Raw genomic sequence first — 20,174 nt, forward strand, 5'->3', positions numbered from 1 at the left:
CAACAAATACCAATAAATTAGCTAAATTTGAATAAATTATTAATTAAAAGTTTGTTAAATTGAATTGTCAAAAGACAAAAAAGAAAAACAGAGTATAAGAATAAGAATAAGTTCAATTCAATATAATTTTGTAACTGTCAAGGCAAGCCTAAAATTAAATTTTATATGATAATCATAAATTTTAAATTTCAAAATAAAGTTGATGTAAATTTAAAAAATATAAGATAATTGGAGATTATATTTTATGTAAAATGACACAAATCTAAATTCATTCTCCAATCACAGTTGCCAAGCAAGGGGTAAAAAAAAATCCAAGGGACTGTTGAAGGTCTTTTACCGCAGCGGTAAATGGTCAACACACAGCGCATAATCTCTTCACCGCCATTCTCACTCTCCTTCTCCCACTCTCTGCCTCTATCACTCTCTCTCCACCGCGGCGGGCGCCTCATCGGGAGAATGGGGCAGACACGCTCTCCCTGTTGCGATCATTCCCAATTCTTCGACGATAGCGAGAAGGAGGCCGCCGGCATACTGCTGGAACTCCCTCGCCTAATCTTGGAATCTGACGACGCCGTACCATTCTCGTGGGGCGGCAAGAAGCCGCGATCAGCCTTGCGTGCTGGTACCAATACTTCATCGTCTGCGTCGACGACGGCCGACTCCACCCGTACCAGCCCTGATACGCCGCTCTTGTTCCCCCCCAAAGAGTCTGAACACCATCCTAGTCACTCCAAGATAAGAATCTCGCTCAAAAGGGTATGTCAATTTCTTGGTTTTTTCTTCTTGATCATTAGAGAACATATCCCTGTTTTATCGAATGAATAATTCATTATCTGAATCTGTGTAATGTGCGGCGGCTTTTAAGTGGTCTTTGTTTCACAAAAATAAATAAATAAATAATAAAAAAAGGAAAATTGACCCAGAACCGAGACTCTGTCACCCTTGTGTCACATGAGTTATTGATTTTCCTCTTATTATTTCTTGTGGAACAGACGGCAGATGATGTGAGCCAGATGAGAGGCTTCGTTCCGGAACGAAAAGGAAAAGAACAGGTATTCAACTTTATATTTCCCCCAATTTTTTGTCCTCAGAAATCGATATTCAATCACCTCTGTTTTTCTTTATATAACTTTTATGAGGTGGGGTAGGTTTCTGCCTCTCTGTTTTGGGCTCTGTTTTTTTCGTTAATTTCCTTCCTTTTTTTTTCACAGGGCCTTGAGAAATTGAAGCGCGGCCAACCCAGCGTGAAACTCCCCACGGTTCTGAATCACCACGCTCCCCTGATAATGGCGGAGGAGAGCGGTGAAAACCCGTTATGCGGTGGTCTGGGCGGCGTCGTGGAGGAGAGGCCTGCCGCCGGCGCCGATTACGGCCACTGGGCTATCAGGAGGGCTCTTGCTGCCCAAGCTAGAAGAAGAAGGATTGACTTCCTGAGGATGAGGTCGAAAAACCGCCGCGCATGAAGATATGAGCGTCTGAGTCTGCTGACAATCTAAATTTTTGGTCCCCTGAGTGTTGCTTGTTTTCTCTGTTTTTTTTTTTTTTTTTTCTTTTGTTTTTTGTAACTATGAAGTTTTGTTTAGTTTAAGTGGGGCGTAAAGTTTTATTTTTGTATAGACCCTTCTAATTGTTGACAGATTATTCGGATTTAGCAATGCAATAATGAAATTCTCTCTCTCTCTCTCTTATATGTAGTTGTTCATTGACATTCCAATCTAGTTCTTGATTTTTGTTAAGCGTGAAATATAATCTAATTTGTCACTTCATTTTTTGCATCCACTTAAAGAATTTTAATTCACATTTTTAATTAATGATTGAAGAATTTTTTTAATGTCATAATTATTTGTATATACGCATTTAATTTAAATAAGATATACTACACACGTGTATGTTTACTGTTAAATTATTTTACATACACGCGTGTACATTGAATAAGACATGATACGTGGTGAATCGACGTAAATGTTTAATATAGTTGAAAAGTTTTTAAAAATCAATTCACTCCCCTCTTAGGATTACACTAATTTCAACATTTGACCATGACCACGTCGCATAATTCCAAGTCAAAACCTGTAAATGGGAATCAATCATCTCAATCGATTTATTCCACCTTAGTAAACAACTCATCACCAAGTGTGCCCCTAAGTGAAAAAGAGCGTTGAAGACATTTTCAGTATAATTTGGCATCAGAAAAATGATTATATAGGACGTGGTCTAGAAGCCACCCAGATAGAAGCAGCTCCTAGAGGGAAAGGAATTTAAAAAGGTGAAGAAAGCAGGGTTCGTTGACGAGGCTCCTTCTCTCGTCAACAAAGTCTCTTCTGTGGCTCGTCGACGAGGTTCAAAGGATCTTCAACGAGTAGATACTGAGAGATTTCTGGAATTTTAGAATCTTAGGCTCGTCGACGAGGCCAACTTTGTCATCGACGAACGCCCTTCTCTTGCTCGTCGACGAGCGCTCCACTTCGTCGACGAGTCTGGCTGGGTTAACTAAATTGTAAATATCTATTTCATTTCTTCATGGTTAAGAAACTAAAAACTCTCTCTCTCTCTCTCTCTCTCTCTCTCTCTCTCTCTCTCTCTCTCTCTCTCTCTCTCTCTCTTCGATCCTTCGTTGTTCGTCACCTGAATCCACGATCCGATGTTACTACATGGATTAGGGGAAAAACCTCTACGATTATAGCGGATCAGATCTTCATTTTGAGGATTTTCGGGTTTTATTCTGAAATCGAGGTAAGGGTCTAAGTTTGTTTTTGGTTCGGTAGATCTGTAGTAAATAGGATTGTATTAAAGTATTGTTCTTTGATTTGAGAACTCGGTTCGCTGTTTTGGAACCGTATAGCTTGCGTTTCAGTATTCGGGGAAATAGGTAAGGGAATTTGTTTACATCAATATTTTTTGAAAACTAAACTACTAAAAAGTTAGCTTATGTTTATATGTACAATATGACTGCTTATTTGCAAAGTTTTACAGGGTAACAATGTCGGTTTTTTCACGCCCCGAACCCGCAGGTGGGTCCCAGGTGTGAATTTAAATAACCTAACCTGTCTCTGTATCAATTAAAACATACATGATAGAACATAAAAAGAGGGTCCGACCCCGTGGGGTGGACGGATGCCCGATATACATACATACAAACGTCCATACTCATCAAAATACACAGTGAAATCTGATTTTTTATACACAACCAATATCATACCAGAGTTTATACAAACTAGGATAACATACCCATAATACAAAACATACCTAGGTGTCTACAAAACTATACCGACAACCTAGATACCAAAACTCATACCTAAAAGGTACTAGCAGTAGTTACGACACCCCTGCTCCCAGATGCTAGGATGCTACTTATCGCTACCTGATGGACCTGAAAAAAATTGTACGTACATTTGGGGTGAGACACCTCTCAATGAGGAAGAAAACAGTTTATATCAGTGTGTGGCATACCAATGTCATTTTACATACTTTATAACACTATGCATACGATACAGTTGAAACAATTCGTATAGTTTCATACAATTCCATACAGTTTTAGTATTTTCAGAAAACCATTCCAATACATATGATACTCAACATACATACATACATACGGTCAGTGTCGGCACACTAGTTCGCAACTACACCAGGTCACCTTGTCTCACAGCGATTACATTGCTACATACGCAACTACGCTGCGACGATCAAGGCCCAATGGTGAATCCATTGCCTCATACGTAACTACACAAGGTCACCTAGTCTCACAGCGATTACATTTCTACACATGCAACTACAAAGATCTACGACTCAGGCCCAATGGTGAATCCATTGCCTCATACGCAACTACACAAGGTCACCTAGTCTCACAGTGATTACATTTCTACACATGCAACTACAAAGATCTACGACTCAGGCCCAATAGTGAATCCATTGCTACATACGTAACTACACAAGGTCACCTAGTCTTACCCCGATTACATTGCCACATGCCAAACTACACTACGACGACCTAGGCCCACTGTGAATCCATTGCTACATATGGTGTAGATCACACCCACCAGTGACCAACCGAAACATACTGATGATATTTCACACCCCGGATATAAAGCCAACCACTCTCGCCCACGGTAGTTAACCGATACATGGTTGTTTTACAAACTCCTGGAATCATTTTGGAACTCACGTTCCTATACATTTCAGCGTACGGTAATTAGCTGCCACATAGCTGTTTCACAAATATCTGGAACAATTTACATACATACAAACATACCACACTTATTTGGTTTATGGCAAATCATATTGTTTACAAATTCAAGTATACAGTTTATGCATATATGGATTACAGTCACCTCAATAATACAGTTTTAATGCAACCAAAAGTTTTCCAAACAAAGTAGAGAAATCCCCAATTTTTCTGAAAACTGTGACCCAAAAATCCCGTATTTTTACCCGATAGATTTTCCCAAATAAGTAGTCAAAACATACATACGATCGTAGCCTACAGGCTTACCGATCCCAATTTCGAAAATGAACTGATATAAACAAAATCCCCTTACCTTAACCCGAATTCCAACTACGAACTTTACAGTCCTCAAAACTACGAACCGAGATTGCAAAACCTACAAACCATAGTACAAAACATACTCACAATCCATACTACTACACATATACTGAATCAGAAATGAAAACCGAGCCTTATCTCGATTTTGGCTCGAAACCCGAAATCACTCCAAATGAGATTCTGATTCGCTAGAAACGTAGAGAATCCTTCACTGATCCTCGCAGTAACTTTGAATTTGTGAATCCGGCGACAAACGGCAAAGGAATCGAAGAGAGAGAGAGAGAGAGAGAATTTTCCAAACTTAGCCAAGAAGCAACCCCCAAAAGATCTTTTATAAGCCTTTGACCCGAAGGATTTCGTCGACGAAGTGGTGTCCTTGTCGACGAGGTCTTCAGGGATTTCGTCGATGAGGCAGCGATTTCGTCGACGAACCCTCATATTTAAATTTTCCTGAACCCCTCAGTTTTTTCTCGTCGACGAGCCTCTGAATTTCTTCGACGAGAAGTCCACTACCTTCGTCGACGAATTGTGGCCTCGTCGACGAAGTCTGTGCCCATTCCATTTTTCCCTTCTTTTACACAATAAACCCATATATTACGGTTCGATTTCTTACAGGATTTTTGGTTTTATGATTTTGGTAAAAGTTGGGTTTTGGCATATGATCTCCAAACTTTCCAAAACTACTTTATTTGTATTAAACCTAATGTAGGAGATGCCTAGAAACCTTGTTTTCTGTTTAAATGATCTTTTCGAACTATATACTATGTATGCTCTGTTTTAACCAAATGAGTGTGACATATGTTATGAAAGGGAATATGTGTAACCGATAAATACATATATGAACTATGGGAACTGAAGTTCCATTTTTCTATCTGAAAATGTGGAAAACAAGTGCCGGTTATATACCGAGCTCTATATATGTGAAAGGGTTAAACTGAGAGTGTGTGTGCAGGTTTATACCATAGTTTGAATGAAAGAAAGAATGCATGAATGAGAATATGAAAATACTGGAACTATACATGTCACAACCTGCTCATTTTTCCACATTTTTTTTTATAATAATATCAACATCAATCAATACCACACATCTCACAATTTCAGCTCAGCAGGTCACAATCTACCTGAACTCGTGGGTACCAGGGATACAACAGAGCATACAGCAGAAGCCTACGTAGCAGAAAATGTACAATAATATTCATACCATCATATCATACATCACAATGTACCAAAGCTACTCCAATCACTGTACTTCCATATATACATCCCAAAAATGAAATCTAGGGACAATTCCCACAAAACCATACTATTCTTAGATAAAAACTTACCCTTCAAAAGGGCAGATAAACCACTCTAGATTAGCGGGGCTTTTCCCGCTCTCCTATTAGGGGCTCCTGAAAAGTTTGTAAAATTTTGGGATGAGACACCTCTCAGTATTCCATGTTCTACATATATTATACATATCATGTTCAGTAACTGTTTATCAAATCAGGGAAAACATACATATATCAAAATATGGCAAAACATACTACATTTCATAAGCGTATCTCATCTCATATCATAATACTAACATAAAAACAATCCTGGTAAGTTAGTTGGCTGTTGTCATGTATTACCCCCACATGACTAGGTTGTGTGGCCTGAAGGCAGGACCTGACAATGATTGGCCAACCACTGTCAAGTCAATAGTCCAGTCTGTAGGTCCGATGGGTCTACCTAGACTAATCCGTACACCAGGGGCGATAACAACACACTTCTTGAAAATAACCACATCGACCATCCAATCTCACACCACTTCGTACAGCGGCGTTAACACAAATATCACGATCACGAAAACCATAGACACATAGCAACGGTACCGTGCAAGTGCTAGCCTAAACCAAGCCAACCAGGTTCTGATATCATATACATATTCTAAAATCATGATACATAGATATCTCATATCATTCATTTTTTACATCAATCATATCATTCGCATATATATACTTGTATCATGAAAATCATCGGCCCGTACGCCGGTATTACACATTTTAACATAGCACGGCCCGTACGCCGGTAAATCACATAGCATAGCCCGTACGCTAGCAAATCACATAGCTCGGCCTGTATGCTAGTAGATCACATAGCCCAGCCCGTACACTGGAAAATCACATAGCTCGACCTGTACGCAGGCAAATCTCATCCACATAGCACGGCCTGTACGCCGGCAAATCATATATATATAAAAATATATCGGCCCGTACGCCGATTTTCCATCATAAAAATTCATATCATCCACATTCTCAGAAAATAGTATTTCACAACATTTTATACTCATGCCACACAATCGGATTTTCACATATTCAATATATCATCATTTAAACAGTATTTTTCAAATATAAATCATATATATATATATATATATACATTTTCCGCAAATGAGATTCTATATAAATGTATACATACATTTTCTCAAAACAAACTAGCTTAGTTTATCCCCCTTATATATATACATTTTCCGAAAATGAGATTCTATATAAATGTATACATACATTTTCTCAAAACAAACTAGCTTAGTTTATCCCCTTACCTGATTCCTGCAAAGCCCCTAAGAAAATCTTCTTTGCACCCACAGGGTTCCCAACTCAACAACCCTGGAAACGAAAATTCGCAGAATTAAAGTTCAGTATTTTCGTACGTACAACATTTTCTATAACTGCCACAAAGTCAAATTTGGCTTAAAAAGTCTTACCTCAACTCTGGGATGATTCCCAACTTCGTTTTCCCAATGATCCGCTCTAGCAAACTTGTAGAGAACTTCGCTAGGAGTGTCATGGTAGCTTTGGATCGTCGATCCAGCGACTGGTGGGGCCAAAAACGAAGAGAGAAGGGAGAGAGAGTCGTAGAGAGAGAGAGAGGAGAGAGATTTCTTAAAAATGAAGAAATTCCCAAATTTTCTGTATTTATAAACAGCGGAATTCGTCGACGAGCCCGTCCTTCGTCGATGAGTTCTTCACAAATTTCGTCGACGAAATCCACCCCTCGTCAATGAAATTCAGTTGGCTCAAAAACCCCTCTCGGTATTTTCTCGTCGACGAGCCCCTTGTGTTAGTCGACGAATTTTCTTAAGCCTTTGTCGACGAATCCCATGTATTCGTTGATGAAGTCCTACTGATCCGTTTTTTTTTTTCATTTTTCCTCTTCGCGTTTGTCGACGAATTCGATGGCCTCTTTCTGTTTCCGGTTTCCATATCCCTTTTCTTTTATTATTTAACTACCATTTTATTCGGGTCGTTACAATACAGGTGATTTATGAATTGGAAATAGGTTACTATGTTTTATTATAAATTGTATATATGATATTGGGACCGCAACTTGTTACTATGAGAACCTTATGAAGCTCAACATTATTATGAAAGCCTTAAAAAGCTTAATGTTATTATGTAAGCGCAGTACCATTGCTAGAAATGCGATAAGGTGCAACCACATATCTGATTCTCTGTAACGACCCGGAAAAATATTGATATTCAAATATTAAAAGAGAGAGAAATGAAAGCAAAAATAGAAGGGAAGCTGCCAAGTTTCGTCGACAAAGGCTTTAAGCATTTCGTCGGCGAACGCAGGACTTCGTCGACGAGAAAATACCGAGAGGGGCTCTGAGGCAGCCTGAATTTCGTCGACGAATACAGGGCCTCGTCGATAAAATTTGTGAAGGACTCGTCGACGAACACAGGGTCTTGTCGACGAAATCCCCTGTTTTATATATATATATATATATATATATATATATATATATATATGCGGAATCCGGGAAATATATCATTTTAAGAAGTCTCTCTCTCTCTCCTCTCTCTCCCTACGACTTTCTCTCCCTTCTCTCTTCGTTTTCGGCCCCACCAGTCGCCGGATCGATGATCCGAGGCTGCCACAACGCTCCTGGTGGAATTCCCTACAAGTTTGCCGGAGCGAATCGTTGAGAAAATGAAGTTGGATTTCATCCTAAATTCTGGGTAAGGTTTTTTATTAAGTTTTTGGCTTTATGGTAGTTGTAAGAAATGACGTAGATGGAAAAATAATAATATTTTGTTATGAGATATTGTGTTTTCAGGTAGTTGATCTAGGAATCCTATGGGTATAGAGCCAGATTTTTATAAGGGCTTTTCAAAGTTGAGGTAAGGGAAATATGCTATACTAAGAGTTTTAATAGAGTTAATAGAAATTTCTTAAGAATATTTTTATGTCAGTCTATTATACAGTTTTTATAGAAAATAAGCATAAATGTTTGTGTGGCCTAAGTAGACTTTTCATGTGAAGAATGAATTTATACAGTTGTTATGAAACATCATACTATACTAAATACAAAGATATAGATAGTATATACATTTGGTATGGTTTTCCAGCATATGAGATTATACAGAGATAGATTTATATTCACAGAGAAATGTACATGCATATACAGTTTTATATGAATAGTTCATGAAACGGTTATATACACATATCCAAATACATGTATACAGAAACTCAAATCAGTATTTTATATTATAGTTTATTACAGAACTGTATATACATATATACAGTGTTATAACATGCCATGTTTTTCCTATTACCATAACATACAGAACACAAACAAAGTATATATATAGAATACACAGATAGATATACAGAGGTAGCATCAAGATGCTACAGATACAGTGTTTATGGTAATTTTGGAAACATGATGAAAACAATAAAAGAGTATATATATGTATATATGTATATAGTATCAGATCCCTGAGGAAAGTTATATAGACAGATACAGATTACAAAGAACGGTACTGTTGATAGATACAGATAGAGTGCAACCACATAACTCAGATAGTATGTGGGTACCGTCAGCCGTGCTCGGAGAGTATGCAGCTCCCTAGTACACTGGGTTGAGGGGGCCAGTTTGACGAGGTAGTAGTCAGTCCCGAGCTTAGGAGAGGATGTAGTTTGGCGGGGCTGATGTAGTGTAGAGTATGATGACCTATCTGGAGGGCTGACCAGATAGAGTCCCTCATACGGGCCGCACAACCCTGTCATGAGGGGTCAAATCATGACGTACAGAGTCCCAGGGATAAAGTACATATATTTATATGTTTACAGTTTTACAGTATAGTATGATATTACCAGTATGAAAAGTAGAAAAACAGATGATACAATATGTTTTAAATTGTGAAAGAAAGATATGTTTTACAGATGATTTATTACATTGCAGTTCAGTTATTATTTTAAAAGTATCCTTAACTTAGTTGCCACATACTAGTGATAGCATATTTCCACTTATTGAGTGTCGACTCACCCCTTTATTATAAAATTTTCAGGTGAGCCAGATAGGCGAGCATATCAGGCTCGCGGATAGAGAGTGTTTGGTCACCCTGGTTATAGGGTGAGTTTTTGGCAGAGTTGTGTATGTTTTTGGGAAAGATGATACTGGAGTGGCATTTTTGTATGGTCTGTATATTCTAGAATCTAGTATTGTACAGTTTATGTATAAATGATTTATGATTTATGTTTCCACTGCGTAGGACTGTTTATGGTGTATATATAAAAAGGGTATGAATTTTGAGGTCGTTACAATTTGGTATCAGAGCCTAGGTTGCTAGGTTCTGTAGACTCTAGAGTGTAGCGGAAAGCAATACCAGAATATAGGAAAGAGATTTGAGGTTTTGACCTGTGATCTGGATACAGGATTTCGTGATTGTTTCTGTGTTTTTCCTAGGGTGACAATTTTAAGAAAATCATAGTAAATTGTCGACGAGTCATGTGTTTGGGTTGCAGGAGTGGATTTTGGGGCTAGGAGTAGAAGGGATAGTTATTAGAGGATTTGGGGTTTTAGTTGAGTAAGTTGGGTCTGTAGGAAGATAGAATATTGAAACGATGTTCTATGTGTTTGTAGGATGGACCTAGGGGATAATAGTGCTCACGCCAGTGGGAATGATGGAGCAGGTCCTTCTGGCACAGTTGGAGGAGATTCAGATGCTGTGCTACGCAGTGTAGCTCAGAAAGTCATGGCTGAGATAACGCGGAGCTCTAGAGAGCAGGGAGGTCCATCCTCAGCTTAGGGGTGTACCATAGAGAAATTTATGAAGATGAATCCGCTAGCTTTCTCTGGAGCGACTGATCCTGCAATTTCTGAGAACTGGGTGTAGGAGATAGAGAAGATTCTAACAGTACTTCACTGCATCAATGAGCAGAAGGTTTTATATGCTACATATAGGCTGGCAGGGGAGGCTGAGAGGTGGTGGATAGCCACTAGGTTGTTGGAGGAGCAGAGAGCTATACCAGTGTAGATGACTTGGGCCCTATTCAGGGACATGTTCTTCGATAGATATTATCTTGTTTCAATGAGAGACGCTCGAGTACAGGAATTCCTGAGTCTGTCCTAGGGGTCGATGACTGTCCCACAGTATGCGGCGAGATTTATTGAGCTATCTCGCTTCTGCCCTTATATTGTCCCAGATGAGGCAAAGAAGGCTAGAATGTTTGAGAGGAATTTGAGGCGGGATGTTTACAGGCAGGTGGTGGTATTGAGGATCCAGGATTTCTCAAAGTTGGTTGACAGGGCCACTATCACGGAGGAGAGTCTATCTGGAGAGACGGAGGCACAGAGTCAGAAAAGGAGGGTTGCAACCTCAAGTTATCAGGCGGGTCCCAGCCGAGGCCCATGGAGAGGAGGTAGATCTGGTGGAGGCCAGAGACAGATGGTAGAGCACAGGGGATTCTAGAGCAATCAGCCTCCCGCCACTTGTGCCAGGTGTGGCTGAAGACAGTCGGGTGAATGTCGATTCAGGGAGAATGTTTGCTATCGTTGTGGGAGGCCCGGTCACATGGCATGAGCATGTCAGATGCCTTCGAGTTATGCACAGGCTCCTAGACCATTTCAAGGTGGATATCAGGCGCCCCGCGGTGGTCAGAAGAGGAACACTGCGCTAGTGAGGGTTTATGCGTTGACACCAGAAGACGCTGAGACGGCTGGGGACGTTGTCACAGGTACTCTTACTGCTTTACCATATAGCATGATTGTTTTGTTTGATACAGGTGCCACACACTCTTATATATCGGTGGGGTATGTGAGAATTACTAGAATAAAGACACAACCATTAGATGTAGAATTGTCAGTGGGCACGCCGATGGGATCTGTGATTAGATGCAGGAGGGTACTTCGGAATTTCCCAATAAGTATTCAGGAGAGAGTGCTGTTAGCCGATGTTGTGGTCCTATAAATGCAGGGGTTTGATGTGATATTGTGCATGGATTAGTTGGCCATTTATCATGCTAGCATAGATTGCCATCAGAAAGAAGTAATTTTCAGAACCCCGGGTGAACGAGAATTTAGATTTACGGGATCACGTGTGCGTGCTTCGCCACAGCTGGTGTCGGCTATTCAGGTGAGGAGACTGTTACAGGATGGTTGCCAGGGGTATGTTGCATACATAAAAGAGTTGCCAAAAGAAGAGTTGAGACAAGGTGACATACCAGTAGTGAGAGAATTCCCAGATGTATTCCCAAACGAATTGCCTAATTTACCACTGGATCGTGAGATTGAGTTTACTATAGATTTGTTGCCGGGGTCTGCACCAGTATCTAAAGCACCGTACCGTATGGCACCAGTTGAGTTGAAAGAATTGAAAGACCAGCTACAGGAGTTACTAGATAAAGGTTTTATCAGGCCTAGTGTGTCGCCTTGGGGTGCGCTAGTATTGTTCGTGAAAAAGAAAGATGGAACCATAAGGTTATGCATTGATTATAGGGAGATAAACAAATTAACAGTCAAAAATAAATATCCACTCCCTAGGATCGATGATTTATTTCATCAGCTCCAGGGGACTCAGGTTTATTCTAAGATTGATCTGCGGTCAGGCTACTATCAGGTGAAAGTCAAGGCAGAGGACATTTCGAAGACCGCTTTCCACACCCGATATGGGCATTACAAGTTCTTAGTGATGCCATTCGGGTTGACTAATGCACCAGCGGTTTTTATGGATTTGATGAATCGGGTATTCCACCAGTATTTGGACCAATTTGTGGTTGTCTTCATTGACGATATACTGGTTTACTTGAGGAGTTCTGAGGAGCACGAGCATCATTTGAGGCTGGTGTTGCAGGTGTTGAGAGAAAGGAAATTATTTACAAAGTTCAAGAAATGTGAGTTCTGGTTAAGGCAGGTTACTTTTCTCGGCCATGTGATCTCAGAAGTAGGAGTATCAGTTGATCCGAGCAAGATAGAGGCAATGGTGAATTGGGGAAGGCCGGGAAATGTTCAGGAAATCAGGAGTTTTTTGGGGTTGCCAGGTTATTACTGACGCTTTGTGGAGGGTTTTTCCAGGCTATCAGGTCCATTGACACGACTTACGAGAAAAAATGTAAAATTTGAATGGACTAATGACTGTGAGCAGAGTTTCCAAGAGCTAAAACAACGGTTAGTTTCAGCTCCAGTACTGGCTATTCCATCAAGAGAGGATGGTTATGTGATATACAATGATGCTTCCTTGAAGGGTCTTGGGTGCGTGTTGATGCAGCACGGTAGGGTTATTGCATATGTGTCTAGACAGCTCAAAGAATACAAGAAAAATTACCCTGTCCATGACTTAGAGCTTGCTGCAGTGGTTTATGCTCTCAAAATCTGGAGGCATTATTTATATGGTGGGAAATACGAGATTTTCACGGATCACAAGAGCCTGAAATATTTCTTCACTCAGAAAGAATTAACTATGAGACAAAGAAGGTGGCTAGAGCTTATTAAAGACTACGACTGCACAATTAGCTACCACCCAAGAAAAGCGAACGTACTTGCAAATGCTTTGAGCAGGAAGTCAAAGGGATCCGTGCTGGCAGCTATGGAGATTCAGCACTCAATTCTAGTGGACTTGGAGAAGCACAGTATAGAATTGGTGGAGGAGAGTCCTCAAGTAGTTATTGCCAGTTTAGTGGTCCATCCTACACTTTACAAGAGGATTAAGGCAGCTCAGGGTGATGATGCAGAGTTGGCAGCAGTAATGGCTAGAGTACGTGATGGTCAGGCTGAGGAGTTCAGCATATCAGATGACGGAACTCTACGATTTTGTTCTAGGCTATGTGTTCCTGCAGATACTGAGATTAGGAGGCTATTCTAGAGGAGGCTCACAGATCCCTATACACGATCCATCCCGGCAGTACGAAAATGTACAGGGATCTGCGAGAGTATTTCTGGTTGAGTGGAATGAAGAGGGAGATAGCTGAATTTGTTCAGCAGTGCTTGACGTGCCAGCAGGTTAAAGCTGAGCACCAGAGACCAGCAGGACAGTTGCAGTCATTGTTTATCCCAGAGTGGAAGTGGGACCACGTTTCTATGGATTTTGTTACGGGGTTACCACCAGTACGACAGGGATTGAATGTCATTTGGGTTGTTGTGGATCGTTTGATGAAGACTGCCCATTTTATCCCTATTAAAGTCGGCTATTCCATGGACAGACTAGCAGAAATATATGTTCAAGAGATAGTTCGTATTCATGGAGTACCAGTATCCATAGTTTCAAACCGAGATCCTCGGTTTACTTCATGATTCTGGAAAAGTTTTCAGGAGGCTATGGGTACGCAGCTAGCTTTTAGCACTGCTTTCCATCCCTATACTGATGGTCAGATGGAGATGACCATTCAGATATTAGAAGATATGCTTCGTGCTTGTGTACTTGATTTTGGGGGCAACTGGATTCAGTTTATGCCGTTAGTTGAGTTCGCTTACAATAATAGCTATCAGGCTAGTATCGGCATGGCTCCATACGAAGCATTGTATGGTAGGAGATGTCGTTCTCCTCATTTCTGGGATGAGGTAGGTGAAAGGCGAGTTTTGGGTCTAGATATAGTACAACAGGCATCCGACAAAGTTCGATTAATTAGAGAAAGAATTAAAATAGCACAGAGTCGGTAGAAAAGTTATGCAAACACTCGCCGCATAGAATTGGAATTTGATGTGGGAGATCGAGTATTTTTGAAGATAGCTCCTCTGAAAGGAGTTATGAGGTTTGGAAAGAAGGGCAAGTTGAGCCCTAGGTTTATTGGCCCTTTTGAGATACTTGAGAGAATAGGGTCAGTAACCTACAGGCTAGCTTTGCCGCCAGCTTTGGCTCGTGTTCATGACGTGTTCCATGTTGTCATGTTACTGAAATACGTCCCAGACCCATCCCACATCATCAGTTATGTAGAGATAGAGCTTAAGGATTCCTTGGCATATGAAAGGTACCAGTACAGATTTTGGACAGAAAGGTTCAGACTTTACGCACTAAAGAAATACAGTTAGTTAAAGTTTTGTGGAAGAATCATGCTATAGAGGAAGCTTCTTGGGAGCTCGAGGAGCAGATTAGACAGAGATACCCGCAGTTATTTTCGGAGGTATAGAGGTACTCAGGTAAAGTATAATAGTTAGATATATTTCCTTTTTGCAGGTACATGTATAAGATTTTAGCTAGTAGATAGTTTTTAATTTTATATGTGTAATCTCCCAGAACATAATATGTAACCACGGTATTCCTCCGCCACAAGTGAGGGCAGGTAATAAAATAAGTAGACCCTTTTTTCCTCTACGGAATGATAGAGCATATTGGCGAGAATACAGATAGTAAATTTCGAGGATGAAATTTTATAAGGAGGGGAGAATGGAACGACCCAGAAAAATATTGATATTCAAATATTAAGAGAGAGAGAAATGAAAGCAAAAATAGAAGGGAAGCTGCCAAGTTTCGTCAACGAACATAGGGTTTCGTTGACGAAGGCTTTAAGCATTTCGTCGACAAACACAGGACTTCATCAATGAGAAAATACCGAGAGGGGTTCTGAGGTAGCCTGAATTTCGTCGACAAAATACAGGGCCTCATCAACGAAATTTGTGAAGGACTCGTCGTCGAACACAGGGTCTCGTCGATGAAATCCCCTGTTTTATATATATATATATATATATATATATATATATGCGGAATCCGGGAAATATATCATTTTAAGAAGTCTCTCTCTCTCTTCTCTCTCTCCCTACGACTTTCTTTCCCTTCTCTCTTCGTTTCCAGCCCCACCAGTCACCGGATCGACGATTCGAGGCTACCACGACACTCCTGGTGGAATTCCCTACAAGTTTGCCGGAGCGGATCGCTGAGAAAACGAAGTTGGATTTCATCCCAAATTTTGTGTAAGGTCTTTTATTGAGTTTTTGACTTTATGGTAGTTGTAAGAAATGACGTAGATGGAAAAATAATAATATTTTGTTCTGGGATATTGTGTTTTCAGGTAGTTGATCTAGGAATCCTACGGGTATAGAGCCAAATTTTTATAAGGGCTTTTCAAAATTGAGGTAAGGGAAATATGCTATGCTAAGAGTTTTAATAGAGTTAATAGAGATTTCTTAAGCATATTTTTATGTCAGTCTATTATACAGTTTTTATAGAAAATAAGCATAAATGTTTGTGTGGCCTAAGTAGACTTTTCATGTGAAGAATGAATTTATACAGTTGTTATGAAACATCATACTATACTAAATACAAAGATATAGATAGTATATACATTTGGTATGGTTTTCCAGCATATGAGATTATACAGAGATAGATTTATATTCACAGAGAAATGTACATGCATATACAGTTTTATATGAATAGTTCATGAAACGGTTGTATACACATATCCAAATACATGTATACAGAAACTCAAATCAGTATTTTATATTACAGTTTATTACAGAACGGTATATACATATATACAGTGTTATAACATGCCATGTTTTTCCTATTACCATAACATACAGAACACAAACAGAGTATATATATAGAATACACAGATAGATATACAGAGGTAGCATCAAGATACTACAGATACAGTGTTTATGGTAATTTTGGAAACACGATGAAAACAATAAAAGAGTATATATATGCATATGTGTATATAGTATCAGATCCCTGAGGAAAGTTATATAGACAGTTACAGATTACAAAGCACGGTACCGTTGCTAGATACAGATAGAGTGCAACCACATAGCTCAAATAGTATGTGGGTACCATCAGCCATGCTCGGAGAGTATGCAGCTCACCAATACACTGAGTTGAGGGGGCCGGTTTGACGAGGTAGTAGTCAGTCCTGAGCTTAGGAGAGGATGCAGTTTGGCCGGGCTGAGGTAGTGTAGAGTATGATGACCTATCTGGAGGGCCGACCAGATAGAGTCCCTCCTACGGGCCGCACAACCCTGTCATGAGGGGTCAAATCATGACGTACAGAGTCCCAGGGATAAAGTACATATATTTATATGTTTACAGTTTTACAGTATAGTATGATATTACCAGTATGAAAAGTAGAAAAACAAATGATACAATATGTTTTAAATTGTGAAAGAAAGATATGTTTTACAGATGATTTATTACATTGCAGTTCAGTTATTATTTTAAAAGTATCCTTAACTTAGTTGTCACACACTAGTGATAGCATATTTCCACTTACTGAACGTCAACTCACCCCTTTATTTTAACATTTTTCTGGTGAGCCAGATAGGCGAGCAGATCAGGCTCGCGGATAGAGAGAGTGTTTGGTCACCCTGGTTATAGGGTGAGTTTTTGGCAGAGTTGTGTATGTTTTTGGGAAAGATGATACTGGAGTGGCATTTTTGTATGGTCTGTATATTCTAGAATCTGGTATTGTACAGTTTATGTATAAATGGTTTATGATTTATGTTTTCGTTGCGTAGGACTATTTATGGTGTGTATATATATATATATAAGGCGTATGAATTTTGAGGTCGTTACATTCTCAGTGTGGGTATCTATGCAGTCGTCTTGGTATGAAGGGCCACTGGTTGATCACGGACCAGGGTGGTGATGGCCAAGACAAACTGGAGTAAATTACAATGTCTTGCAATGCCTGCACGAACAGGGCTCGATCAGTGCTTTATTATTGCACAACTCGTGCCACGGGATAGTGTTGACATAGTTATTATGATGTTTCAAAGTTGGACGGTGTTCTAAATATACATATGCATGATTTAAAAACAAAAATGGGTAAAGTCACAGGTTTGAGTACCGGGAGGATGGATTGTACAGTGTATGGGTATGTACCCTACCCTAACCTCAGGAACTCTTGCTTGTTATGATGTTGAATTAGCTATTGCAGGATTTACATCTATTTATCTCCTATATTACAGTATTGAGAATATGTTTTATATGTAACTGATTTCAACTGAAATTAACACATGTTGTCACACACTGATGTAATATCTTCCACCTTACTGAGAAGTATCTCACCCCAACTTACAACCTTTGTTTTAGGTCCTTCAAGAAACAAGTCTTAGGCTTTTAGAGGGATGTCGAAGCTTAGTATTGTTTTTAGCTTACGTAAATGTTTTGTATATGTACTAGACTTAGTTCAGGTGGTCTTTTTGGGAATGTAATACAAGTTATGTTTTAAGTACAATCGTATGTATGTAAGGATATAGTTAGAAACTATGGTATGTCTATTAGAATCCATATAAATATTTATGTTTTCCACAATGTATGAAAGTACAGATCTATGTGAATACACCTGTGTGTCCCTGTTTAGGACGGGTTGTTTTTGTATGTTATCAGATGTGTGAAGATCGTGTATGAATAGTAGCACTTCGAGCCCACCTATTGGGCCGGGGCGTTACACATAACATAATCCATTTATCCATTTAATTCATAAAACATGGTTTAATATATATTCCTCCTTACCCGTGTTCTTGAACTATACCAATAGGGATCCCGAAAAGATACCTACAGCACTCACCCGGACGCTAAATCAAAAATCCTAGTTCCATTAAATCAATCCTAAATAAAATATTATTTTAATATTTCTTAAACCCATAAATTCCAAATAAACAATTAAACTCTCAAATATAATCAATTTACTTAATTCCCCAAATCTAACTCTCGCTTTGGAGTAGTGCCTAGGATACCTAAATTGAAAATTTATTCGAACCAAAATGACGACGATTGAAACTAGGACCTCGTAGTGGTGTCTGATCGTCAATTTAGTTGAAAATCTAAGGAGAAATTAAGGAAAAAGTGAGGGTTTACCTTACCCCAGGAGTGGTGTCTATGTTACTTCCATGACAAATCCACTTCGATAAAAACACCGGTGACGGAGATAAGAATCTAACGGTACCTTCCGTTTTCCGATTGGCCGAATATTCACCGATAAATTTTAGAGAGAAAGAGAGAGAGAGAAATGGTCGTGGAGGAGAGTTGGAGAGAGAGAATGGCGTGAGGTTCTTTTTGCAATTGGGAATGGATTTCCAATTTCAATTGTTTCATTTGGATTGCTTACAAAGAAAGCACCCAACCCACTAACTTATATATATATCATTAACATATTATACTTTATCATATTATACTATATATATATATATATATATATATATATATGTATGTATGTATACTCATATATATCAATCATACCATTTATTTAATTACTTTAATTTAATAATACTTAATTAATTATTTGATTAATAATTAATATTTCTCTATTTATTTATTATTTTTTCTAATTATTTTAATCATTTTAATTTTTTGGGTCTTTACATATGCAACGGTATGTACAAGACCTGAATTAGCCTATTCGATTGATACAGTCAGACGGTTTCTTTCTAACCCAGGTAGAGAGCATTGGAATGCAATGAAGATGATTTTGAGATATCTTCAGGGTACCTCCAACTTGAAACCTTGTTTTTGTAATAAAAAACATGTTTTAGTTGGTCATACAGATTCTAATATGGCTGGAGATATTGACTCTAGAAAATCTACTTCGGGTTACTTGATCACTTCTGCAAGGGGAGTTGTGCCTTTAAAATCCATATTGCAAAAAAATGTATTGCATTGTCCACTACTAAGTCAAGGTTTATTACAGTGACCGAAGTGTGCAAGGATTTGATTTGGATGAAGATATTTGTGCAAGAAATTGGCTTTACACAAGAGAGGTACATGTCGTTTTGTGATAGCCAAAGTGCTATTCACCTTGGTAAGAAATCAACTTTTCATGCTAAGTCTAAACATATTGATGTAAGGCATCATTGGATACATGATGTTCTATATGCTAAACTGCTACAACTTGAGAAAATTCATACCGATGATAATGGCGTTGATATGTTGACTAAAGTATTACCAAGAGGAAAGTTTGAAACTTGTTGCTTAATCGCCGGGATGGTGAGCACCTCCACATAGTTGGGAGGGGGAGATTTGTTGGTGTTAAAACTTGATATACATTGTTGGCCCACAATCTAATAGCTTAAACTTTTAGATAAAGTAGTAATCTAACATGGTATCAGAGTTCTGGTTACTAGGAGGCCTTGGGTTCTAATCTTGTCGCCTGTCTTTATTCTGTGACATTATTTGTCATCTGTTTATCTCTCCACGTGCTATTGGGCTGCACGTGCAGGGGAGTATTAAAACTTGATATACATTGTTGGTCCACAATCTAATAGCTTAAACTTTTAGGTAAAGTGGTAATCTAACAGTTGGGTTTGGATATCCCTCCTATGTGGAGAAATTCATTCAACCCTTTAGCCGATTTCCTTTGGGCTCTTTATTAAGCTTTTTTAGAAGCCTTTTTACACCTTATTTAAGTAAAGAAAATTAGGGTTAGCAGTGTAGAATTCCATCAGAAAAGTGAGAGAGAT

The 20,174-nt window shown here is 39.1% G+C and overlaps 1 protein-coding gene across 1 annotated transcript; it reads left to right on the forward strand.

Moving 5' to 3' along the window:
• The first annotated feature begins 389 nt into the window (after positions 1-389).
• Positions 390-1,675, forward strand: LOC131161431 (uncharacterized). The gene is made up of 3 exons (XM_058117181.1): positions 390-756; positions 993-1,052; positions 1,212-1,675. The coding sequence occupies exons 1-3, from the start codon at positions 457-459 to the stop codon at positions 1,461-1,463; spliced, it is 612 nt and encodes a 203-aa protein (XP_057973164.1). The 5' UTR covers positions 390-456; the 3' UTR covers positions 1,464-1,675.
• Positions 1,676-20,174: the final 18,499 nt, after the last annotated feature.

This window comes from Malania oleifera, chromosome 8 (genome assembly GCF_029873635.1).
Source record: "Malania oleifera isolate guangnan ecotype guangnan chromosome 8, ASM2987363v1, whole genome shotgun sequence".
Classification (NCBI taxonomy): domain Eukaryota; kingdom Viridiplantae; phylum Streptophyta; class Magnoliopsida; order Santalales; family Ximeniaceae; genus Malania; species Malania oleifera.

Bases quoted from the DNA above. Each gene is read 5' to 3' on its own strand.
- LOC131161431 (XM_058117181.1), top strand. From the start codon at position 457: ATGGGGCAGACACGCTCTCCCTGTTGCGATCATTCCCAATTCTTCGAC. The intron at 757-992 runs GTATGTCAATTT...CTTGTGGAACAG, and splicing joins TAAGAATCTCGCTCAAAAGG to ACGGCAGATGATGTGAGCCA. The intron at 1,053-1,211 runs GTATTCAACTTT...TTTTTTTCACAG, and splicing joins AACGAAAAGGAAAAGAACAG to GGCCTTGAGAAATTGAAGCG.